Here is a 21,531-nt window from a genome sequence, read left to right on the forward strand (position 1 = left end):
GGCCACCTGGAGATTCAGGGCTTGTCGGCTCCGGTGTTCTTCAGATCCGTTGGCGGTGGAAGCCGTGTGGGACCCGGCTCTTCTCTGGACGGACGTCTTCTATCCTCGAGCCTGCCCACACATCACTTTTTGTATAATTGACTATCATTCTCAAACTGCATTTGTCTGTATTCCGTTGTGCACAATTTGCAACATTACATTGTTATATTTTGGCTTATCCATTGTCCGTTCATTTACGCCCCCCTGTTGTGGGTCCGTGTCACTACACTTTCCCAACAATGCTGACCTCACACCAGCCTCTGTGAAAAAGCCAGAAGGCAACAGGAAGAAAGATGAGATGAGAGAAGAAAAGGAGAGAAGAGGGGTGGATTGACTGTGAGAAGGACGAGTTGAAAAAACAAATGGAGACTGAATGAGAGACATTAACCACATTTGCCTCTGTCTCTTGCAATAGAGACAAAGCGACCAGCTGACATTCACTTTCTATCAGAGTAGATGTTTTACAGCCACAAGAGACAGGTGGTTGCTACACCACCAGCTAGGCAGAGCCAAAATTCATGAGAAACCAATTTTGTACAAAAGCTGAGCGATTCGACATGGCTATTGCCTATCTGACAGAATAGCAGTGTGATGGCAGCATGATGTATGTTGGTTATACTGTGTACCATTTACTTTGGAATCTGTAAGTCGTAACTGGGAATGATGTCACATGCACCCAAGTTGAATTCGTTAGTTGTACTATGTGTGAAGGGACCCTAAGTACAAATCAGGATGAATCACAGCGGAACAGCTCATATGAGCGAACCACGAAAACGTCGACGGGCAGGCATACACAATGCCGCTGTGATGGTTTAATGTACGTGGGAACACAGCTGCTGTGAAAAAATAAAAAATAAAAAAATAAAAAATGCATGCTGCAACGGTTTCGTGTGCATGAGAACACAGTGCAAGCAGCTGCAGCATGTGTAACCAGATCGCGCAGCTGCTGTGAAAAAAAAATAATAATAATAATAAAAATTACATGCCAGCCACAGGATTCAAGCCTGCACTTTCCAAAAGCTCTGACTACCAGCCAGAAACTTTGCCACTGAGCTACCATCGCTGTCCTGTAAAAGGTGTAGGAAAATGCCTGATATCAAGAAGGACATTGACATGTTCCCCAGCTGTGACATCCAGAACCACAGATCTCCACAGCTGCTCCTGTCGGTGGACACACCAACGTGTGACTGTGTCTGTTTGCAAAGCCACACTCATGGGGTACTTAGACAAATTTCACATCCAGCTCGACAGTGATCATCTGCTGACTGTTGTCGTGCTAATAGTGCAAATGGCCACACATTTTCTAAGTGCCAAGCGAGTGGTTTTAGATGTTCGTGTGTGTCAGCTGGAATTTGGCTGACACCTGCCACGAGAGGGTTTGATAGGCTCTCACAGTGCACACTCTGTCTTTCAGCCGCTGCTGTGGGCAGCTGTGCAATGCATTGGAGGCAGCTATGATTTTACACATATTACATACGATTCCTGCTTCATGTGCACTTCATGCACAGTTCAACCACATTTGTACTATGTGTCAAGGGGCCCATAACATTTTCCACACAGCAACTAAAGTCAGAAAAATAAGTTGGATGGTGTCAAGGTTTTGGAGTATAGAGTGCTACAAAAAATTTTTATGTCATCCGTCACTGCATCACAGATCACCAAAACATTTGCCAGGAGGTGCTTGACAGACTCAAACCTGCATTTAATCTGTTTTCTTCTATGGATTTGTATGGAAATCCTTTTTTGCTCCAATACACCATGAAAATGGGATGGGTGGTGCATCCCATCTTCCCTACCAGCATCTGCAAACTTGCCTCCTCTACCCTTGCATCCTCAGCCAGACATGATTGATATGTTCAACTTTGAACAAAAACCACAGAAAACATTCTCAGGGCTGCTTTGGCTTCAGTTTTTTACCCCGATGGAGCACAGTCACTCAAGCTTCAAGATGTAGTCATACCCCATTTAAAGATGTTCAAACTTAACTGAAGCTCTTCAGACTACAAACACCAGGACATTACCGTGTACTATCAGTGATTTCGAGTATCAGGATCAAACATTTGATTTAGATTTTAAATCTGGTGCTGATGATGGGCGTAACTACTATGTATACTAAGTTTGTTCAAGATTGACAAAGATGGATCAAGACATTACTATGCTGCTTCAAAACGTGCTCCGATTTCCTCTTGAGTAAATGTGAAGGAACAGTGTTCTGTGGCATAGCCCCTTTATATAGTCACGATGGCTTCTTTTTATTCCAAGTGGACAAAATGCAATAACCATTACCTTAAAGCTACTGTGTGTAAGATTCAATGTTATATAGTGATGAAATCTCAGACTACAGATTGCATTATGCTCTTATGATTTTGTTCCCCTTCACATTGCTGCTGCTTTGGTGATTTGGATTCATGCTCCCTTGCCTTCTCTGGTGATAAGCAACAATTATGATCCACCATTTTGTAAAAATGAAGGCTCACAAATGTCTTAACCTGCACTAGCAACAAGCAGACAGTGTACAACCATTGATTCCTCTTCTTCTTTCTTCAGTCTTCCAGCCTAACTGCAAAATGTGGAAGGAGAAATTATGTCTCTTTTGAGCGACTGTACCAAAATGGTTGTGCAACATGGTAGCCTCCATGAGGGGACCCATTTCCAAATGCATTATTATATAATGGCTGAGTGGATCCTTGTCATTTGATTGGTGCTTTATATGTTACATGGCATGGATTATTCGTCCCATTTGTGTTGCATTGCATATAGAGTGCAGTTTGGTTCCATTTAGAGTGCAAATTTGGCTCCAAATGTTTGGTAGCACTGCACTCTGCACGCGTGCACACACGCACGCCCGCATGCACACGTGCTCATGCACACACAAAACTCACCCACACACAAAACAAATCCACTGCACTGTCTGGAGGCTGTTAGGAAAAAAGAAAGAAAAGCTGGACTAATTTCTGACGTGATTTTTTTTTTCGCTGCACTGAGGATGTACAGTCTTTTTTTTGGGGGGGTAGTACACGTGCACAAGTGCCGACCCAGTTGCGTATGTGTGTGTGTGTGGGTGCGCGCGTGTGCAGGGGACAATGACTCTACTGAGAAACGATTTGATTGAGCTAACTGACGCTGCTAGTTCTTGTAACACACACACACACACACACACACACACACACACACACACACACACACACACACACACACACACACACACACACACACACAAAATCCACTCCCCTGTAAGCATTCTCGATGCATGAAGAACTGAGGAACTATGCAAAGTCTTCTTTTTTTTTCATGGAAGTCCAAAGTCAGTGCACAGCATCACTGGACTACACGTCACAATTTGGACTTTAGAAGCAGTGGAACACCAAAATGTAAGTCCCTTTTCTGGTGTTTAAAAATTAATAAAATATCAAATGAGAAGGATCTATTTTAGCTGTTATATAAAACAAATAATGAATAAAAACATTCATTACGTTCTTTCAATGGAACAAATATCTAATTAGGTGAAATATTCGTACCATTGAACTCAAACATGGCAGCACGGTGACTTAGTGGTTGGCACTGTTGCCTCACAGTAAGAAGGTCATGGGTTCAATTCCTGCCTGTCACCTTTCTGTGTGGAGTTTGCATGTTCTCCCCGTGTTTGTGTGGGTTTCCTCTGGGTGCTCCGGTTTCCTCCCACATCCAAAGACATGTGGGTTAGGTGGATTAGAATCTTTAAATTGTCCATAGGTGTGTGAGTGGGTGTGGATGTGTTTGTTTGTCTGTTTGTGGCCCTGCGACAGTCCTGTCCTGGGTGTACCCCGCCTCGCGCTGTATGACTGCTGGGATAGGCTCCAGCCCCCCGTGACCCTTGATTGGACAAAGTGGTTGAAGATGAGTGCGAGAGTGTGTGTGTGAACTCAAACATTCATTATTTGTATACCAGTCAAAGGTTTGGACACACTTTCCCATTCAATTGAATGGGGATGTGTGGCCAAACAGTCTAAGCTCATTTGAAAACACATGGATTCATTGTTGCAGGAAATTATACACTAAGGAACAGATGCCAATGATACCATATTCTGTTTCTGCTAATGAACACCTTCAAATCCGACACACCGTAGTGTTAATCTATCTTAACGCTGAACAAATTTAACCACAAGAGTCAACGATTTCCTCAGAGGGGTCATACTATTGTCACCAAGGTGTCTCTGCAAACATAATAGCAGGCCCACAACATGATACACATACACACAAACGTGCCACTAACACATGCAGAGCAGCATATGCAAAGAGCCGAGTCACACACATGCACACACGCACTCACACAGAGTGCGTTAACATTCCATCTAACTGAATGACTTCCTTCCATTTTCACTGTGTTGTTATTGATCGTACTTAAGCAGTTCCACTCCTGTCGACTTGTAGCAGGAAATTGGCTTCATATTGAAACTGTCACAGTAAGGTTGCATTTTATTTTAGGCCCTGGAGGTGGAGGGAATGCAGCGGGAGAGAAATCAATTCTCAATCACTGGCATTGACATTTTATGGGTGTGTTTTTTAAGGTATTTCTCGTGAATAATTATTCTTGTTTCTGCAGTTTGCTAAGCAGAGTGGCCACAAGCTTCAAACAATTCTTCAACACCATGCGTATATATGTGCTGCATACATTGTTCTGACGTACAGTGCATCCAGAAAGTATTCACAATGCTTTACTTCTTCCACAATTTATGTGAAAACATGATTCTAAAATGGATGAAATAAATTTTTACCCCTCAAAATTCTACACACAATACCACATAATGACAATGTGATTTTTTTTTTTTTTTTTAGATTTTTGCAAATTTATAAAAAAACTAAAAACCTAAGAAATTGCACGTACCTGTACGCTAAGTATTCACAGCCTTTGCCATGAAGCTCAAAATTTTGCTCAGGTGCATCCCATTTCTACTGATCAACCTTGACGTGTTTCTGCAGCGTATTTGCAGTCCACCTTGGGTAAATTCAGTTGCCTGCATGATTTGGAAAGGTACCCACCTGTCTACCTATCAAGTCCCACAGTTAAGAATGCATATCAGATCACAAACATTTCTGCTGCTTTCTTGCCGTGTTTAGAGGATGAGAACAACCCCAAGAAAACAATCCCAACTGTGAAGCATGGGGGTGGAAACATCATACTCTGGGGGTGATCTTCTACAAAGGGGACAGGACGACTGCATCATATTAAAGGGGGGATGAATGGGGTCATGTCTTGCAAGATTTTGGCAAACAACCTCCTTCCCTCAGTAAGAGCACTGAAGATGGGTCATGGCTGGATCTTCCAGCATGACAATGACTCCAGGGCAACTAAGGAGGGGCTCCATAAGAAGCATTTCAAGGTCCTGCAGTGGCCTAGTCGGTCTCCAGACCTGAACTCAATAGAAACTCTTTGGATGGAGCTGAAACTCCAAACCTGAAAAATCTGGAGAAGATCTGTATGGAGGAGTGAACCAAAATCCCTGTTGCAGTGTGTGAAAACCTGGTCAAGAACTACAGGAAATGTCTGACCTCTGTAATGGCAGACAAATGTTTTTTTTTTGTACCAATTGTTAATGTATGTTTTTCTAGGCGATCAGATACTTATTTCATGTGTTTTGCCTAATGGTGACTTCTGCTCCTAATTGGCAGTTAGGATGGGTTAAATGCAGTAGACACATTTCATTGTGCAGGGAACATGTTCTTTTGTGCATATGACAATAAAATTCTTTTGAATCCTTGAAAATGCAAATTAATTATTTAAAAATCATACAATGTGATTTTCTATTTTTTTTTTAATTATAAATTCTGTCTCTCACAGTTGAAGTGTACCTATGATTACAAAAATACAGACCTCTTCATTCTTTGTAGGTGGGAAAACCTGCAAAATTGACAGTGGATATATATATATATATCATGATTTAGTGCTAATTAATTTAGGATTTCAGTACAAGAAAAATTATCAAATTTAGGACCAGGTGTCCCATGTGCCTTCTGAGAAACTGAAGCTGGAATTTCACATCTGCTCTTTCAGTAAATCCTCTATTCCACTCCAACATGAAGCTGTATAACTGGTGGGGAAACAAACAAAAGTTGTACTTGCACAATTTCTTCAGTCTCAGCCACGCAAGCCTATAACACCTTCAGAGTTATCTTAGTGTCTTGATTGCTTCTCTCACTTGTCTCCATCTTGCATGGTCACAGTTTTTGGGAACCAACTACTCCAGAGAGAATTACTATACTGTTTGTATTTCTTAATGACTGAAGAGAATGAAGTCCAAGACATTCTCAGTAGCTTAGAAATGTTCATGTATCCATCCCCTGACTTGTTAAAAGTGAACTTACTGGAAAAGTAATAAATTACTTGTGTTACTGTAATAAGGATCTCTGTAGTAATGGGCATGCAATGGACACATAGGTTGGAAATAGATTTTTTTTTAAGTTTTTTTTTTTTTAACATTGTCAATTTGGACTATTTGATATCGGTCCATTACATAAAATCCAATTAAAAATCCATTTACAATATAGGGTAGAACACACAAAAATAAATAAGTAAAATTATAATAAGGAAATCATTGATTTGGGGGGGGGGGGGGGGTAATGGTTGAGTATTTTTTGCTTTTATAAAATTAATTAATTTGTTTATGTTTAAACAGTGCTGCATAAAGGAAGCCATCATGGTAACCATAGACATTTATGTGTATAGCTGTGTGGCTTTAACACTACTTTATTAAGAGTACAAGAGTTTATTCTGCAGTTTTTGAATAAAACTACACTGAACATATAAACGCAACACTTTTCACTTTCCATTTTCATGAGCTGTACTCAAAGATCTAAAACATTTTCTATATCCACAAAAGACATATTTCTCTCAAATATTGTTCACAAATCTGTCTAAATCTGTCAGTGAGCCCTTCTCCTTTGCTGAGATAATCCATCCCACCTCACAGGTGTGGCATATCAAGATGCTGTTTAGACAACATGATTATTGCACAGGTGTGTCTTAGGCTGGCCACAATAAAAGGCCACTCTGAAATGTGCAGTTTTGCTTAATTGAGGGAGTCAAAAAATGAGTCAGTATCTGGTGTGATCACCATTTGCCTCACGCGGTGCAACACATCTCCTTCACATAAAGTTTATGAGCAGCCAGACACCATCGAATCTTAGCAGTTTGCCCAATTAAGTCAGTTACAATGACGAACTGCAGTCAGGCTGAGATCCTGGTGAGGACAATGAGGATGCAGATGAGCTTCCCTGAGATGGTTTCTGACAGTTTGTGCAGAAATCCTTTGGTTCTGCAAACTGATTGCTGCAGCAGCTGTCCATGTGGCTGGTCTCAGACAATCTTGGAGGTGAACATGCTGGATTTGCAGGTCCTGAGCTGCTGTGGTTACATGTGGTCTACGGTTGTGAGGTCGGTTGGATGTACTGTCAAATTCTCTGAAATGTCATTAGAGGCAGTTTATGGGAGAGAAATGAACATTCAATTCACAGGCAACAGCTCTGGTGGACATTCTTGCAGTCAGCATACCAACTGCACGCTCCCTCAAAACTTACGGCATCTGTAGCATTGTGTTGTGTGATAAAACTGCACATTTCAGAGTGGCCTTTTATTGTGGCCAGCCGAAGGCACACCTATGTAATAATCATGCTGTCTAATCAGCATCTGGATATGCCACACTTGTGGCATGGGATGGAGGTGGAATCTCGGTGTTAAGGATTTTGTATATATGTTATCACTGTTAAACATATTGACGTATGCGTTTATGTTATGGGAAGAAACTTGTCTTGCGTCATCACCCCCACCCTTAGGACAAGTTTTTTGTTTATGTGATGAGGGCGTCTCTTAATAAAAAGAGCGGAAAAGCAGGCCAGACTTTAGTGTAGCCTTGGTGTACAGCCTGGCCGCACTCCGCGCGTAATATTTGACTTTCTGTCTCACTGGTGTTTCTTGACTCTGTTGGTTTTAAAAATGTTTGGAGGAGAAAATACCCAACATTGACTGGGGGCTCGTCCGGGATCTCAACAACACCGGAGGTGTCCGGCGGAGGTCGTCAAGTCCAGACGTAAATCCTTGGCCAAGGTCCGATCGATCGATTGATCGTGTCTGCAATTGTCGACCACCATTGGCATCGTCTGGTTGACGAGATTTTCCCGAAGAAGACAGACAGGAGGTCGAGTCAGTGAGTAAAAATGTTTCACCTGTGAAGCTGACAATGACCGATTTGATTCATGATGGCAGCTCAACAGCCGTCATAACAGTAACAGGCGCCACTGAAGATGTATCAAAATTGAGGTTCACAGGTATGCCATTACATATGTCACTTTGTAAGCCATATTTGACAGAATGGCAAGAATTGGGACTGACAGTCATAACAGCTTTGTCAGCCTCTGATTGGAGTAGAGTTGGCCCACGAACGGAGTTCAGTCCATCAACCAAGTTGTATAAAGTGCCAGTTAATGTCTCATTGGTGCTGACAGCTGGAACACACATTGATGCGTCCACTTCACAATCCTGAGTGTTTCAGTTGAGTCCTGAAGAGGATGCTCTTCTCTCTTCAGTACCGTCAGGATTGTGGACAACAGGTCCTTCAGACGTAGGACTGATTAAAAATGCACAACCTGTAGTTATAAGGCCAAAAACAGAATACAGACCATGTGTAAGACAGTATCCATTGAAACCTGATGCAATTGACGGAATCAGGCCAGTAATAGAGGATTTATTAACAGCAGGAGTAATAGTGCCATGTCCAGATTCACCATGTAACACACCCATATTTCCTGTGAAAAAGGCTCCGCCCTCAGTGGGGTGGAGAATGATTCAAGATCTGCAGGCAGTAAATGCTGCTGTGATTAAAAGAGCACCATGTGTCCCAGATCCACATACCTTGTTAAATTCGCTGAGACCAAATTCTAATAGTTTCTCAGTAATTGACATAAGTAATGCATTTTTCTCTGTGCCAGTACATCCAGATAGTCAATTCTGGTTTGCTTTTACCTTTAAAGGACAACGATATACATTCACCAGATTACCGCAGGGTTACGCAGAGAGCCCAACTATTTATTCTCAAGTCATGTCAGCATGTTTAGCCAATTTCGTTCCACCGGCAGATAGCCAACTGTTAGTGTATGTTGATGACATTTTGATTGCCTCTGACACACGAGAAAACTGCATAACTGACACAGTAGCATTATTATGTTTCTTATTTGACAATGGCCACAGAGTGAGTAGAAACAAAGTTCAGTTGTGTAGGGATAAAGTAAAATATTTAGGACATGAGTTATCAGCCACAGGGCGCACGATCCTGTCTGACAGGAAGGAAGCAATTTTGCACGCTCCAAAACCACAAACCAAAAAGCAGATGATGTCATTTCTTGGATTGACAATTACTGCAGGGCATGGATTCCTTGCTATGCAGAGTTGACTAGTCCACTTTCTGATTTGATGTACAAAGATGATATTTCAATGTCAACCGTGTTGGAATGGAACAAAGATGCTGAGGAAGCCTTTGTAAAAGTAAAGCAAACATTAGTGTCATCCACAGTTTTGGCACTACCAGATTATAGTAAACCATTCATTCAAACAGTTGATTGTAAGAATAAGTTCATGACTAGTGTTTGGTTCAAGTGTATGGCTCAAAATTGAGGCCAGTTGCCTACTACTCAATACTAAATTGGATGCGGTAGCGAGTGCTTTACCACCATGCGTACAGGCTGTTGTTGCAGCCTCTATGGCTGTTCAAAGTAGCAGTAATGTTGTTCTATTCCATCAGCTGACATTGAAAGTTCCACATGCAGTCTCTGCACTTCTGTTGCAGACAAACATGAGCCTTTTGTCCCCAGCAAGACATCTTTCGTGCATGTCCTTGCTATTATCACAGCCACACCTTACGATAGAGCGATGTACAACATTGAATCCCTCCACATTGATACCTTTACCTGAGGATGGTGAGCCGCACAATTGTCTTGATGTAGCAACAGTTTGTACAAAAGCACGCCCAGACCTCCGGGACACACCCATCCCAAACAGTACAATTGTGTATGTGGATGGTTCCTCCACCAAAAATGCTTATGGACAAACGCAATCTGGATATGCTGTCGTCACAAATTCAGAAGTATTAGATTCTGCTTCATTGCCATCATCATTTTCAGCACAAGCAGCTGAATTAGTTGCTTTAACTGCAGCTTGCTATCTGTTTCAAGGTACGGCCGTATCAATTTATACGGACAGCCAGTACGCTTTCAGCACAGTGCATGTGTTTGCAAAACTGTGGGAGGAGTGACGTATGGTGGTGGTGTGGGGATAACAGAATCTTTGACAGACTGCCACGAAATGTGTCAGGTTATTGTGCATTAATATCATTATTGTTACCAGTTGAAGCCATACCCATGACCCCTGAAGACGTTACGACATATGCAGCCTCTCTTATTCCTGAAGATTGGCAGAAAGGCATAGCCAGACATAGAGTAAAAAGAGATTGGAAAGGAGTGGGAAATCCAACATATATTGACGCAATAGGAGTCCCCAGGGGAGTGCCTGACGAGTATAAACTGGTTAATCAAATAGCAGCTGGATTCGAATCTTCCATCTGTTGGTGGTGTTCAATTAATAAAAACGTGGACAGAATAAACTACATCCACTACAATGTACAGAAATTAGGAAATTGGACTGAGGAAGGATTTAAGGCTGTCCATTCACAGTTAGAAGCCACGTTCCTTATGGCCTTCCAGAATCGTATTGCTCTGGATATGTTGTTGGCAAAGAAAGGAGGTGTTTGTGCCATGTTCGGAGAACAATGCTGCACATTCATTCCCAACAACACGGCTGCAGACAGGCAGTCTCACTCAAGCCATTGACGGGCTGAGGACGTTGAACAGGAAGATGAAAGAGCACAGTGGAGTAAACACCGAAGGCTGGGATTGGTGGCTGGAAGGGATGGGAAAATGGAGGTCTTTGATTTCTTCACTATTAGTGTCTATAGCAGTATTTGCTGCAATTCTAACATTGTGTGGATGTTGTTGTATTCCATGTCTCCGAGGCCTTGTAAATAGAATGATAACCACAGCAATAAGTCCAGGACCAGGAGGGGGTCCGGCATCATATCCACTTCTGGGGACAGACGACAACGAGGAGGACGATGGCTCTCCTGACCTGTACCCAGACCAATGGAAGTATGATGACCCAGACACCGATGATGGTGACAATGACGACATCACCTCTGGGGTGTAAGCCTAGAGAGAGAACATACCATGATGAACCTCTTAGTGAAAATCTCAAAAAGAAGTGCTAAGCTGAGTGATGCCTACTGTATGTTTAACAGGTGATAAACAGGAGGGGAATGTTAAGGATTTTGTATATATGTTATCACTGTTAAACATTTGTACATTTGTCTTCTTTCTCATGAGAACGGTGTTGTGCTGTTTTGCACTCACCCTGAGAATGTACGTGTTATTCAACCTTGTTTTAGCTTTGTCTTCTTTCTCATGAGAACGGTGTTGTGCTGTTTTGCACCTGTCTTAATGCAATCCTGAAATTCAATTTTGTTTTAGCACTCTGGGGTCAATGTGAGCTGGGAATGAAAGGGCTGATGTACTTATTATTATAATATACTTTGTTTTCGCAGCCTCTAACGACTGGGAGTAAGAGAACGTTTGACTATTGTATGTGGTGTTTAGTGTGAAGGAGACTTCAGGCAGATGCAGAACAGCTGATACCTGCAACAGACGAACGAGATGTGCTGACCTGAAAGTGTTCTTCCTTACAGCTGCACTTATTGACGTATGCGTTATGTTATGGGAAGAAACTTGTCTTGCGTCATCACCCACCCACCCTTAGGACAAGTTTTTTGTTTATGTGATGAGGGCGTCTCTTAATAAAAGAGCGGAAAAGCAGGCCAGACTTTAGTGTAGCCTTGGTGTACAGCCTGGCCGCACTCCGCGCGTAATATTTGACTTTCTGTCTCACTGGTGTTTCTTGACTCTGTTTGTCGTGTAAAGGTTTTAAAAATGTTTGGAGGAGAAAATACCCAACACTCGGCAAAGGAGAAGTGATCACTACAGAGATTTATACAGATTTGTGAACAATATTTGAGAGAATCAGTCTTTTGTGAATAATAGAAAAATGTTTTAGATCTTGAGTTCATCTCATGACAATGGGAGGGCAAAAACAAAAGTGTTGCTTTTATATTTTTGTTCAGTGTATAAGAGCCGGTTTCTTTCTTTTTCTTGAAATAAGTGAACATTATTCACAAAGACAAAATAACATTCACAGTAGAATCATATAACTTCAACACACGAAAAAAGAAAAAGAAAAACAGGTCATTACACCATTGGACAGATCCAGAAATGCTATTTAATTTAGTCTGGTAAAGGTACGGACACAATCAGGTGTTCTTACATGTTTCTATGTGACTAGTCAATGTCGCAGACCGAACAGTCCCCCCTAAAAATTGGTCCTGCCTAAAAAATGTCTTAAACCTAAACCACTTCATCAGGCATCTTATACGAGGTCGTCAATAAGTATAGGTCCTTTTTATTTTTTCAAAAACTATATGGATTTCATTCATATGTTTTTACGTCAGACATGCTTGAACCCTCGTGCGCATGCGTGAGTTTTTCCACGCCTGTCGGTGACGTCATTCTCCTGTGAGCACTCCTTGTGGGAGGAGTCGTCCAGCCCCTTGTCGGAATTCCTTTGTATGAGAAGTTGCTGAGAGACTGGCGCTTTGTTTGATCAAAATTTTTTCTAAACCTGTGAGACACATCGAAGTGGACACGGTTCGAAAAATTAAGCTGGTTTTCGGTGAAAATTTTAACGGCTGATGAGAGATTTTGAGGTGATACTATCGCTTTAAGGACTTCCCACCGAGCGAGACGTCGCGCAGCGGTCCCAGGCGCCGTCGTCAGCCTGTTTCAAGCTGAAAACCTCCACATTTCAGGCTCTATTGATCCAGGACGTCGTGAGAGAACAGAGAAGTTTCAGAAGAAGTCGGTTTCAGCATTTTATCTGGATATTCCACTGTTAAAGGAGATTTTTTTAATGAAAGACGTGCGGGTGGATTGCAGCGTTGGCTCGCAGCCGCCGCGACACTCCGCCACAGGAAAAACACCTCCGTTGGAAGCCTTAAGGACAAGTTGGAACATGTCCAGCTGTTAAACAATTTCTCATATACTCACTCCACTGAAAGCCATCAAAAGCCGCCTGGATTTTACAAATGCTTATCAACGGAGGTGTTTTTCCTGTGCCGCCACACCGCCCGGCTGTGTCCCGACGTGCGGACTCGTCCACACGTCTTTAATTAAAAAAATCTCCTTTAACAGTGGAATATCCGGATAAAATGCTGAAACCAACTTCTTCTGAAACTTCTCTGTTCTCTCACGACGTCCTGGATCAATAGAGCCTGAAATGTGGAGGTTTTCAGCTTGAAACAGGCTGACGACGGCGCCTGGGACCGCTGCGCGACGTCTCGCTCCGTGGGAAGTCCTTAAAGCAACAGTATCACCTCAAAATCTCTCATCAGCCGTTAAAATTTTCACCGAAAACCAGCTTAATTTTTCGAACCGTGTCCACTTCGATGTGTCTCACAGGTTTAGAAAAAATTTTGATCAAACAAAGCGCCAGTCTCTCAGCAACTTCTCAGACAAAGGAATTCCGACGAGGGGCTGGACGACTCCTCCCACAAGGAGTGCTCACAGGAGAATGATGTCACGACAGGCGTGGAAAAACACACGCATGCGCACGAGGGTTCAAACATGTCTGTCGTAAAAACATATGAATGAAATCCATATAGTTTTTGAAAAAAATAAAAAGGACCTATAATTTATTGACAGACCTCGTATATGCTACTCTGGAACCACCCCTAAATCCAAACAGTCCAACAGAGGTCCTTAGTCTGAGTCTCATTAACATAAGATCACTCTCCTCAAAATCATTGATGATTAATGATCTAATTGTGGATCATCACTTACACATTTAGTCATGTCCCTCGTGATGTGAAGCAAGGTGGGGTGTTGCTCTTATTTATAAATCTAGGTTTAGCTTATTAGCTGTTGGGGAGCACAAATATAATTCATCTGAGCATCTGATTCTCTGCCCACGATATTATGCATTGCCAAGGTCAGAAGAATAAAAATCAGCCATATTATTTTGTCACTGTATATGGGCCCCCTGTCCCATACTCTGAATTCTTAGATGAATTTGTTGTGTTCATCTCTAACTTGTCAACTAGTGCAGATAACATTATGATTCTTGGTGACTTCAACATTCATATAAATAAGACTTCTGATCCCTTCTGCAAATCAGTCATGGAAATTGTGGATGCATTAGTAATGCATTCAGGAGTTGACACACATTAGTGCAAGTACCATGGATTTGGTTCTCACACGTGGTATTGCTGTCATGAATATTGATATCATGCCTCTTGCATCAGTGGTCTCTGATTACTCACTTATTAGGTTTACAGTTTCGCTCCTGTGTTTATTGGAACAACCTTGTTTATCACTGTGGTGATGCATCAACTCCTCAACCATGACTGAACTCGAACTTGGACTGCCTGATATCTTAGCATCACATCTGGAAAATGCGCAATCAGTAGACAGTCTTGTGGATAATTTAAACTCAGCGCTCAAAACTACACTTGACATGATTGCGCCATCTTTGTTAAAACCAGGCTCCCCCAAATCACAGTCACCTTGGTTCAATGATTACTTGAGTGACCTCAAGCATAAGTTGAGAGGTCTAGAACGGAAATGGCGTAATGCAAAATTAAAGGTATTCCACCTTATGTGACATGATGCTATCTTAGACTATAAGCATGCATTGCTGGCTACAAATTGGACTTATTACTCTGATTTGATAAACAAAAACAAGCATAACTCAAAGTTCTTGTTTGACATGGTGGCAACACTTATTCATGGACAACCATCTGTGAGTCGCTCTCCTTTTACAGCACAAGATTTCTTGGATGATTTAGAGAAGAAAATAGAAGACTTTAGGTTAAACATATCCCAGCATGCCTTAACCCAGCCACTACACCCTGCTATTGAGATAGGTGCCATTACTGAGGTACTACCTAGATTTGCAGAATTTGATAGTATCTCGTTTGGCGTGCTGACAAAACTCATAACGTTTACAAAAAGCACAACCTGCTTATTTCATCCTATGCCAAACAAAACTGTTTGCTTTTTAACTCTTTTTAAATTCACTTTATTAGGAAACGGGGTGGGCCACGGCCTCAACTTTATCTAAATCCTGGGTCTTTAAGTGAAGGTTAGGGCTAGTGGCTGGCGATCAGCTTAGTATTTCTTTTGTAATTCTTGTTGCTTAATGCTGACAAATTACACTGTATTTGTTGTCTTTCTGATGCCTGAGTCTGTTTTTTTCTCTGTTTGAGGTGCAGCTAAATCCAGAGAAGGGTATGGTGTCTGTTTCTGTAACCCTCCTGTCCTGTGCACCGGCAACATTTCCTGTATAAGTGTTTTGTGAATTGTTTTGTAATTTGTGTCTGTAGCATGGCCCAAGCATAGGGTCACCCCTTTGAGTCTGGTCTGCTTGAGGTTTCTTCCTCATCACTGTCGCCTGTGTGCTTGCTCTGGGGGTTGGTAAGGTTAGACCTTACTTGTGAAGCGCCTTGAGCCAACTTAGTTGTGATTTGGTGCTATATGAATGAAAATAAATTTAAATTGAAATAAATTGAAATTGGGGCCACAGCAAGTCGTCTGAGATGGACTCTCTTCACCCAAAGTGATCAAAGGGAATAATGTGATTATTAACCATCAGATGATGAAGGTAAAACCTCTTAAATCATTCTAAAGTAATTTTTAAGCAGAAAAAAGGCTGTTTTAAGCAGAAACGAGGCGATTATTGGTGAAGCTTTGAAATGACGGAGGTGCTGTGAATGCAGCTTCTCCTGGCTGCTGCGTTCTGATCGCTTCCTCCATCTTTTATTATGAAATAATGCTGAATTTATGTGGAAGTGATTGCTGTAAAAAATCTTCAGCTATCTGTCACTGAGACAGATGATGACTTGAGTGCAGTTTGAAGCAGAAACGAGGTGATAATCGGTGAACCACAGCCGACGCACAGAAATGCACAGTGAAGGCAGGGCGGACCGGCCTGCGACATCGGGATTAAAAAAGTGTCACACCCATTGTGATAACATGTCATTATGCTGCTTTAAACAAACTGACAGGGGAAAAACATTTTCCCATGCTGAAGATTTTGCTGTTCCGCCCTTCATGCTGTGTAAAACACTTTTCTGCCTCACACTGATACAGCTGTTTCTTAAAGTGTCTGTACTTCTGAAGTGCTTTTAAAATGATTATGAATCCATATTTTGCACACCTGGCAAATCATAACTTGAGAAACGTTTTGGCACAATTTTTCAGTTTGGCACAAAATCAACTGCTGTGCACATAATCAGCACCCAAGGCACTATGAAAAAACAGCAAACACCATTGTAAAAAGTACAAAAAGTTTATATATACGTGTATATGTATACACAGTGGGGAAAATAAGTATTTGACCCCCTGTCAGTTTTGCAGGTTTTCCCACCTACAAAGAATGGAGAGGTCTGTAATTTTTATCGTAAGTACACTTCAACTGTGAGAGACAGAATCTAAAAAAAAAAAAAAAAAATCAAGAAAATCACATTGTATGATTTTTAAATAATTAATTAGCATTTTATTGCATAAAATAAGTATTTGAACCCTACCAACCAGCAAGAATTCTGGCTCTCACAGTCCTGTTAATTTTTCTTTAAGAATCTCTCTTATTCTGCACTGTTTACCTGTATTAATTGCACCTGTTTGAACTTGTTACCTGTATAAAAGACACCTCACACACTCAATCAATCACACTCCAACCTGTCCAATATATCCAAGACCAAAGAGCTGTCTAAGGACACCAGGGACAAAACTGTAGACCTGCACAAGGCTGGGATGGACTACAGGACAACAGGCAAGCAGCTTGGTAGAAGACAACAACTGTTATGATTATTTATTAGAAAGTGGAAGAAACACAAGATGACTGTCAATCTCCCTCGGCCTGAATTCCATGCAAGATCTCACTTTGTGGCGTAAGGATGATTCTGAGAAAGCTCAGAACTACACAGGAAGACCTGGTCAATGACCTGAAGACAGCTGGGACCACAGTCACAAAGATTACATTAGTAACACATGATGCTGTCATGGTTTAAAATCCTGCAGGGCAGCAAGGTCCCCCTGCTCAAGCCAGCACATTTCCAGGCCCATTTGCTGTTCACCAGTGACCATCTGGAAGATCCAGAAGAGGCATGGGAGAAGGTCATGTGGTCAGATGAGACCAGAATAGAGCTTTTTGGAATCAACTCCACTTACCATATTTAGAGGATAAGAACAACCCCAAGAAAACCATCCCAACCATGAAGCATGGGGGTGGAAACATTATACTCTGGGGGTGCTCTTCTGTAAAGGGGACAGGACGACTGCACCGTATTGAAGGGAGGATGGATGGGGTCATGTATTGTGAGATTTTGGCAAACAACCTCCTTCCCTCAGTAAGAGCACTGAAGATGGGTCATGGCTGGGTCTTCCAGCATGACAATGACCCCAAACACACAGCCAGGGCAACTAAGAAGGGGCTCCGTAAAAGCATTTCAAGGTCCTGGAGTGGCCTGGCCAGTCTCCAGACCTTAAGTCAACAGAAAATCTTTGAGGGAGCTGAAACTCCAAACCTGAAATATTTGGAGAAGATCTATATGGAGGAGTGGACCAAAATTCCTGTTGCAATGTGTGCAAACTTGGTCATGAACTACAGGAAACGTCTGACCTCTGTAATGGCAGACAAATGTCTGTACCAATTGTTAAGCTCTGTTTTCCTAGGGGGTCAAATACTTATTTTATGCAATAAAATGCAAATTAATTATTTAAAAATTATACAATGTGATTTTCTGGATTTTTTTTTTTTTTTATTCTGTCTCTCACAGTTGAAGTGTACCTACGATAAAAATTACAGACCTCTCCATTATTTGTAGGTGGGAAAACCTGCAAAACTTTCAGGGGGTCAAATACTTATTTTCCCCACTGTGTATATATAATCAATTTTCAATCAATTTTATTTATATAGCGCCAAATCACAACAAACAGTTGCCCCAAGGCGCTTTATATTGAAGGCAAGGCCATACAATAATTACGTAAAAACCCCAACGGTCAAACGACCCCCTGTGAGCAAGCACTTGGCGACAGTGGGAAGGCATATATATATTATGTTTGTGTGGTGTGTGTGTGTGTGTGTGTATGTGTGTACGAGGTTTTAGAAAACTAACCGGCAGTTTTATAAAAAAAAAAAAAAAACTATATGGATTTGAATCACGTGCGATTACACCAGACATGCTTGAACCCGTGTGCATTCGTGAGATTTTTCACGCATGTCGGTGACGTCATTTGCCTGTGGGCAGCTTTGAGTGAGCACTGGTCCAGCTCTCTCGGCTGAAATCCTTGTCTGAGACGCTGCTGGAGACAGCGCACGTTGCTTTATCAAAATTTTTTCAGGACCCTGAGGGTATCCGAGTGGACACTATTCGAGAAATTCAGCTGGTTCTCGGTGAAAAGTTTAACGGCTGATGAGAGATTGTGGAGTTTCTTTCGCTTTAAGGACAGCACAAAAGCGGATCGGCGCGGCGCGGTCGGAGGTGGCATCCGTCTGGCTGTTCGAGCTGAAAACATCCTAATTTAAGGCTCTGTTCACCCAGGTCGTCATCAGAACAGAGAAGTTTCAGAAGAAGTCAGCATGAGGAGTTTATGCGGACATTCCACTGTTAAAGGAGATTTTGTAATGAAAGATGCGGGCAAATTCGCCGAGTCAGTTCCGTGACGACGCCGCAAATCCGTCTGTGCCGCGACAGGAAAAACACCTCCGTGTTGAAAACCATTTGTAAATTCAGGCGGCGTTTGATGGCTTTAACAGCTGGGCATGTTCCAACTTGTCCGTTAAGGTTTCCAATGGAGGTGTTTTTCCTGTCGCGACCCCCCGCGGTCGGGTCCGGCCCGACATGCGAATCTGCCCGCATGTTCTTTCATTACAAAATCTCCTTTAACAATGGAATGTCCGCATAAACTCCTCATGCCGACCTCTTCTGAAACTTCTGTTCTCTGACGACCACCTGGGTGAACAGAGCCTGAAATGTGGAAGTTTTCAGCTTGAATCAGCGAGACGACGCTGCCTCGGAGCGCAGATCGCCATCAGGCGCCGTGGGCCGTCCTTAAAGTGACACTTAAACACCAAAATCTCTCATCAGCCGTTAAAATTTTTACTGAAAACCAGCTGAATTTATAGAATGGTGTCCACTCAGTTGTGTCTTACAGTTTTTGAAAAGATTTTGATCAAACAAAGCAGCAGTCTCTGAGCCATTCCTAAACAATGAAAAAATCGACGAGAGGGTGGGCGACTCCTCACTCAAAGACTGCCCACAGGCGAATGACGTAACCGACAGGCGTGAAAAAACTCTTGCATGCGCACGAGGGTTCAAGCATGTCTGGTGTAATGGCATGTGATTCAAATCCATATGGTTTTTGAAAAAATAAATAAATCAAATCAAATCAGTTTATTTATATAGCGCCAAATCAAATCAGTTTTATTTATATAGCGCCAAATCACAACAAACAGTTGCCCCAAGGCACTTTATATTGCAAGGCAAAGCCATACAATAATTACGGAAAAACCCGAACGGTCAAAACGACCCCCTGTGAGCAAACACTTGGCGACAGTGGGAAGGAAAAACTCCCTTTTAACAGGAAGAAACCTCCAGCAGAACCAGGCTCAGGGAGGGGCAGTCTTCTGCTGGGACTGGTTGGGGCTGAGGTAGAGAATGAGGAAAAAGACATGCTGTGGAGGGAGCAGAGATCAATCACTAATGATTAAATGCAGAGGTGGTGCATACAGAGCAAAAAGAGAAAGAAACAGTGCATCATGGGAACCCCCCAGCAGTCTAAGTCTAGAACAGCATAACTAAGGGAAGGTTCAGGGTCACCTGATCCAGCCTTAACTATAAGCTTTAGCAAAAAGGAAAGTTTTAAGCCTAATCTTAAAAGTAGAGAGGGTGTCTGTCTCCCTGATCCAAATTGGGAGCTGGTTCCACAGGAGAGGAGCCTGAAAGCTGAAGGCTCTGCCTCCCATTCTACTCTTAAAAACCCTAGGAACTACAAGTAAGCCTGCAGTCTGAGAGGGAAGCGCTCTATTGGGGTGATATGGTACTATGAGGTCCTTAAGATAAGATGGGACCTGATTATTCAAAACCTTATAAGTAAGAAGAAGAATTTTAAATTCTATTCTAGAATTAACAGGAAGCCAAGGAAGAGAGGCCAATATGGGTGAAATATCTCTCTCCTTCTAGTCCCTGTCAGTACTCTAGCTGCAGCATTTGAATTAACTGAAGGCTTTCAGGGAACTTTTAGGACAACCTGATAATAATGAATTACAATAGTCCAGCCTAGAGGAATAAATGCATGAATTAGTTTTTCAGCATCACTCTGAGACAGACCTTTCTAATTTTAGAGATATTGCGCAAATGCAAAAAAGCAGTCCTACATATTTGTTTAATATGCGCATTGAAGGACATATCCTGATCAAAAATGACTCCAAGATTTCTCACAGTATTACTAATAATAGTAATAAGGTCGGATACTTTCTAATAGACCTCGTATAGGTGATTGCTGGCTGTTTAACAGGATAACATGATTCCTTATGATGCACACACATGATTATGCTGGAGACTGTGTGCCTCATGGTTGTAATGGACAAATATTCCCTTCATTGTTATCTACATATAATCTAATTTTTAATCCTCTGTGCTGTGCGTGTTCTCCTGCACCTACCTTGAGCACGTCCACATCTGTTGAGCTGCAGGTGACAGAGTCGTCCACCTCCCGAACCTGTCCGTCGGTTTCCACAGTAACCAGTTTGATGGGCACTGCAACCCAGCGACCTGTGAGAATGGCTGTGTTCACCACGTCTGTGTCCTACAGGAAGACAGAGAAATGATCGTTAAAGTACATGTTGTACTCTTGATTTTGTGCACGAGTTCCATCAAGTCCAAACAGTTCTAAACAGGAAAGCACTAATGAAAATACAAAAGTAAACATTTTATGGAACTGCCACACTTTCAATTACTATTGGTGTGTGTATGTGCCTGCAGTGTGTGTGTGTGTTTGTGTGTGTGTTGGGTGGTTTGTCACACCTACAATTTAAAACTACCAGGCATGTAGAGAAAATGGACTTTTAAACAGTCTATTTATTATGTGTTAATAGAACCAGAATTTTACCTACAAAAATACTTTTATGGAGAGCAACAGCAGTTGACACCAAGTTAACCAGATGTCATTTCTGTCAGTCACAGGTGTGTCTGTGACAGGAGAAAATTATGTAATGAGCGAAGGTGAATGCTGATATATTACTAAGGGAGGACTGTTAAAATATAATTTGATCTCGCAATGTACTAAAATTTTACAATTACAAGAAAT

The 21,531-nt window shown here is 42.0% G+C and overlaps 1 protein-coding gene across 1 annotated transcript in view; it reads right to left on the reverse strand.

Moving 5' to 3' along the window:
- The window catches only part of si:dkey-215k6.1 (transmembrane protein 132D), a 685,562-nt gene that overhangs the window by 126,214 nt on the left and 537,817 nt on the right, over nucleotides 1-21,531 (reverse strand). The window contains 1 exon segment of the mRNA XM_034170963.1: nucleotides 20,887-21,030. Coding sequence (XP_034026854.1) covers nucleotides 20,887-21,030 — 144 coding nt within the window.

This window comes from Thalassophryne amazonica, chromosome 5 (assembly GCF_902500255.1).
Source record: "Thalassophryne amazonica chromosome 5, fThaAma1.1, whole genome shotgun sequence".
Lineage (NCBI taxonomy): Eukaryota > Metazoa > Chordata > Actinopteri > Batrachoidiformes > Batrachoididae > Thalassophryne > Thalassophryne amazonica.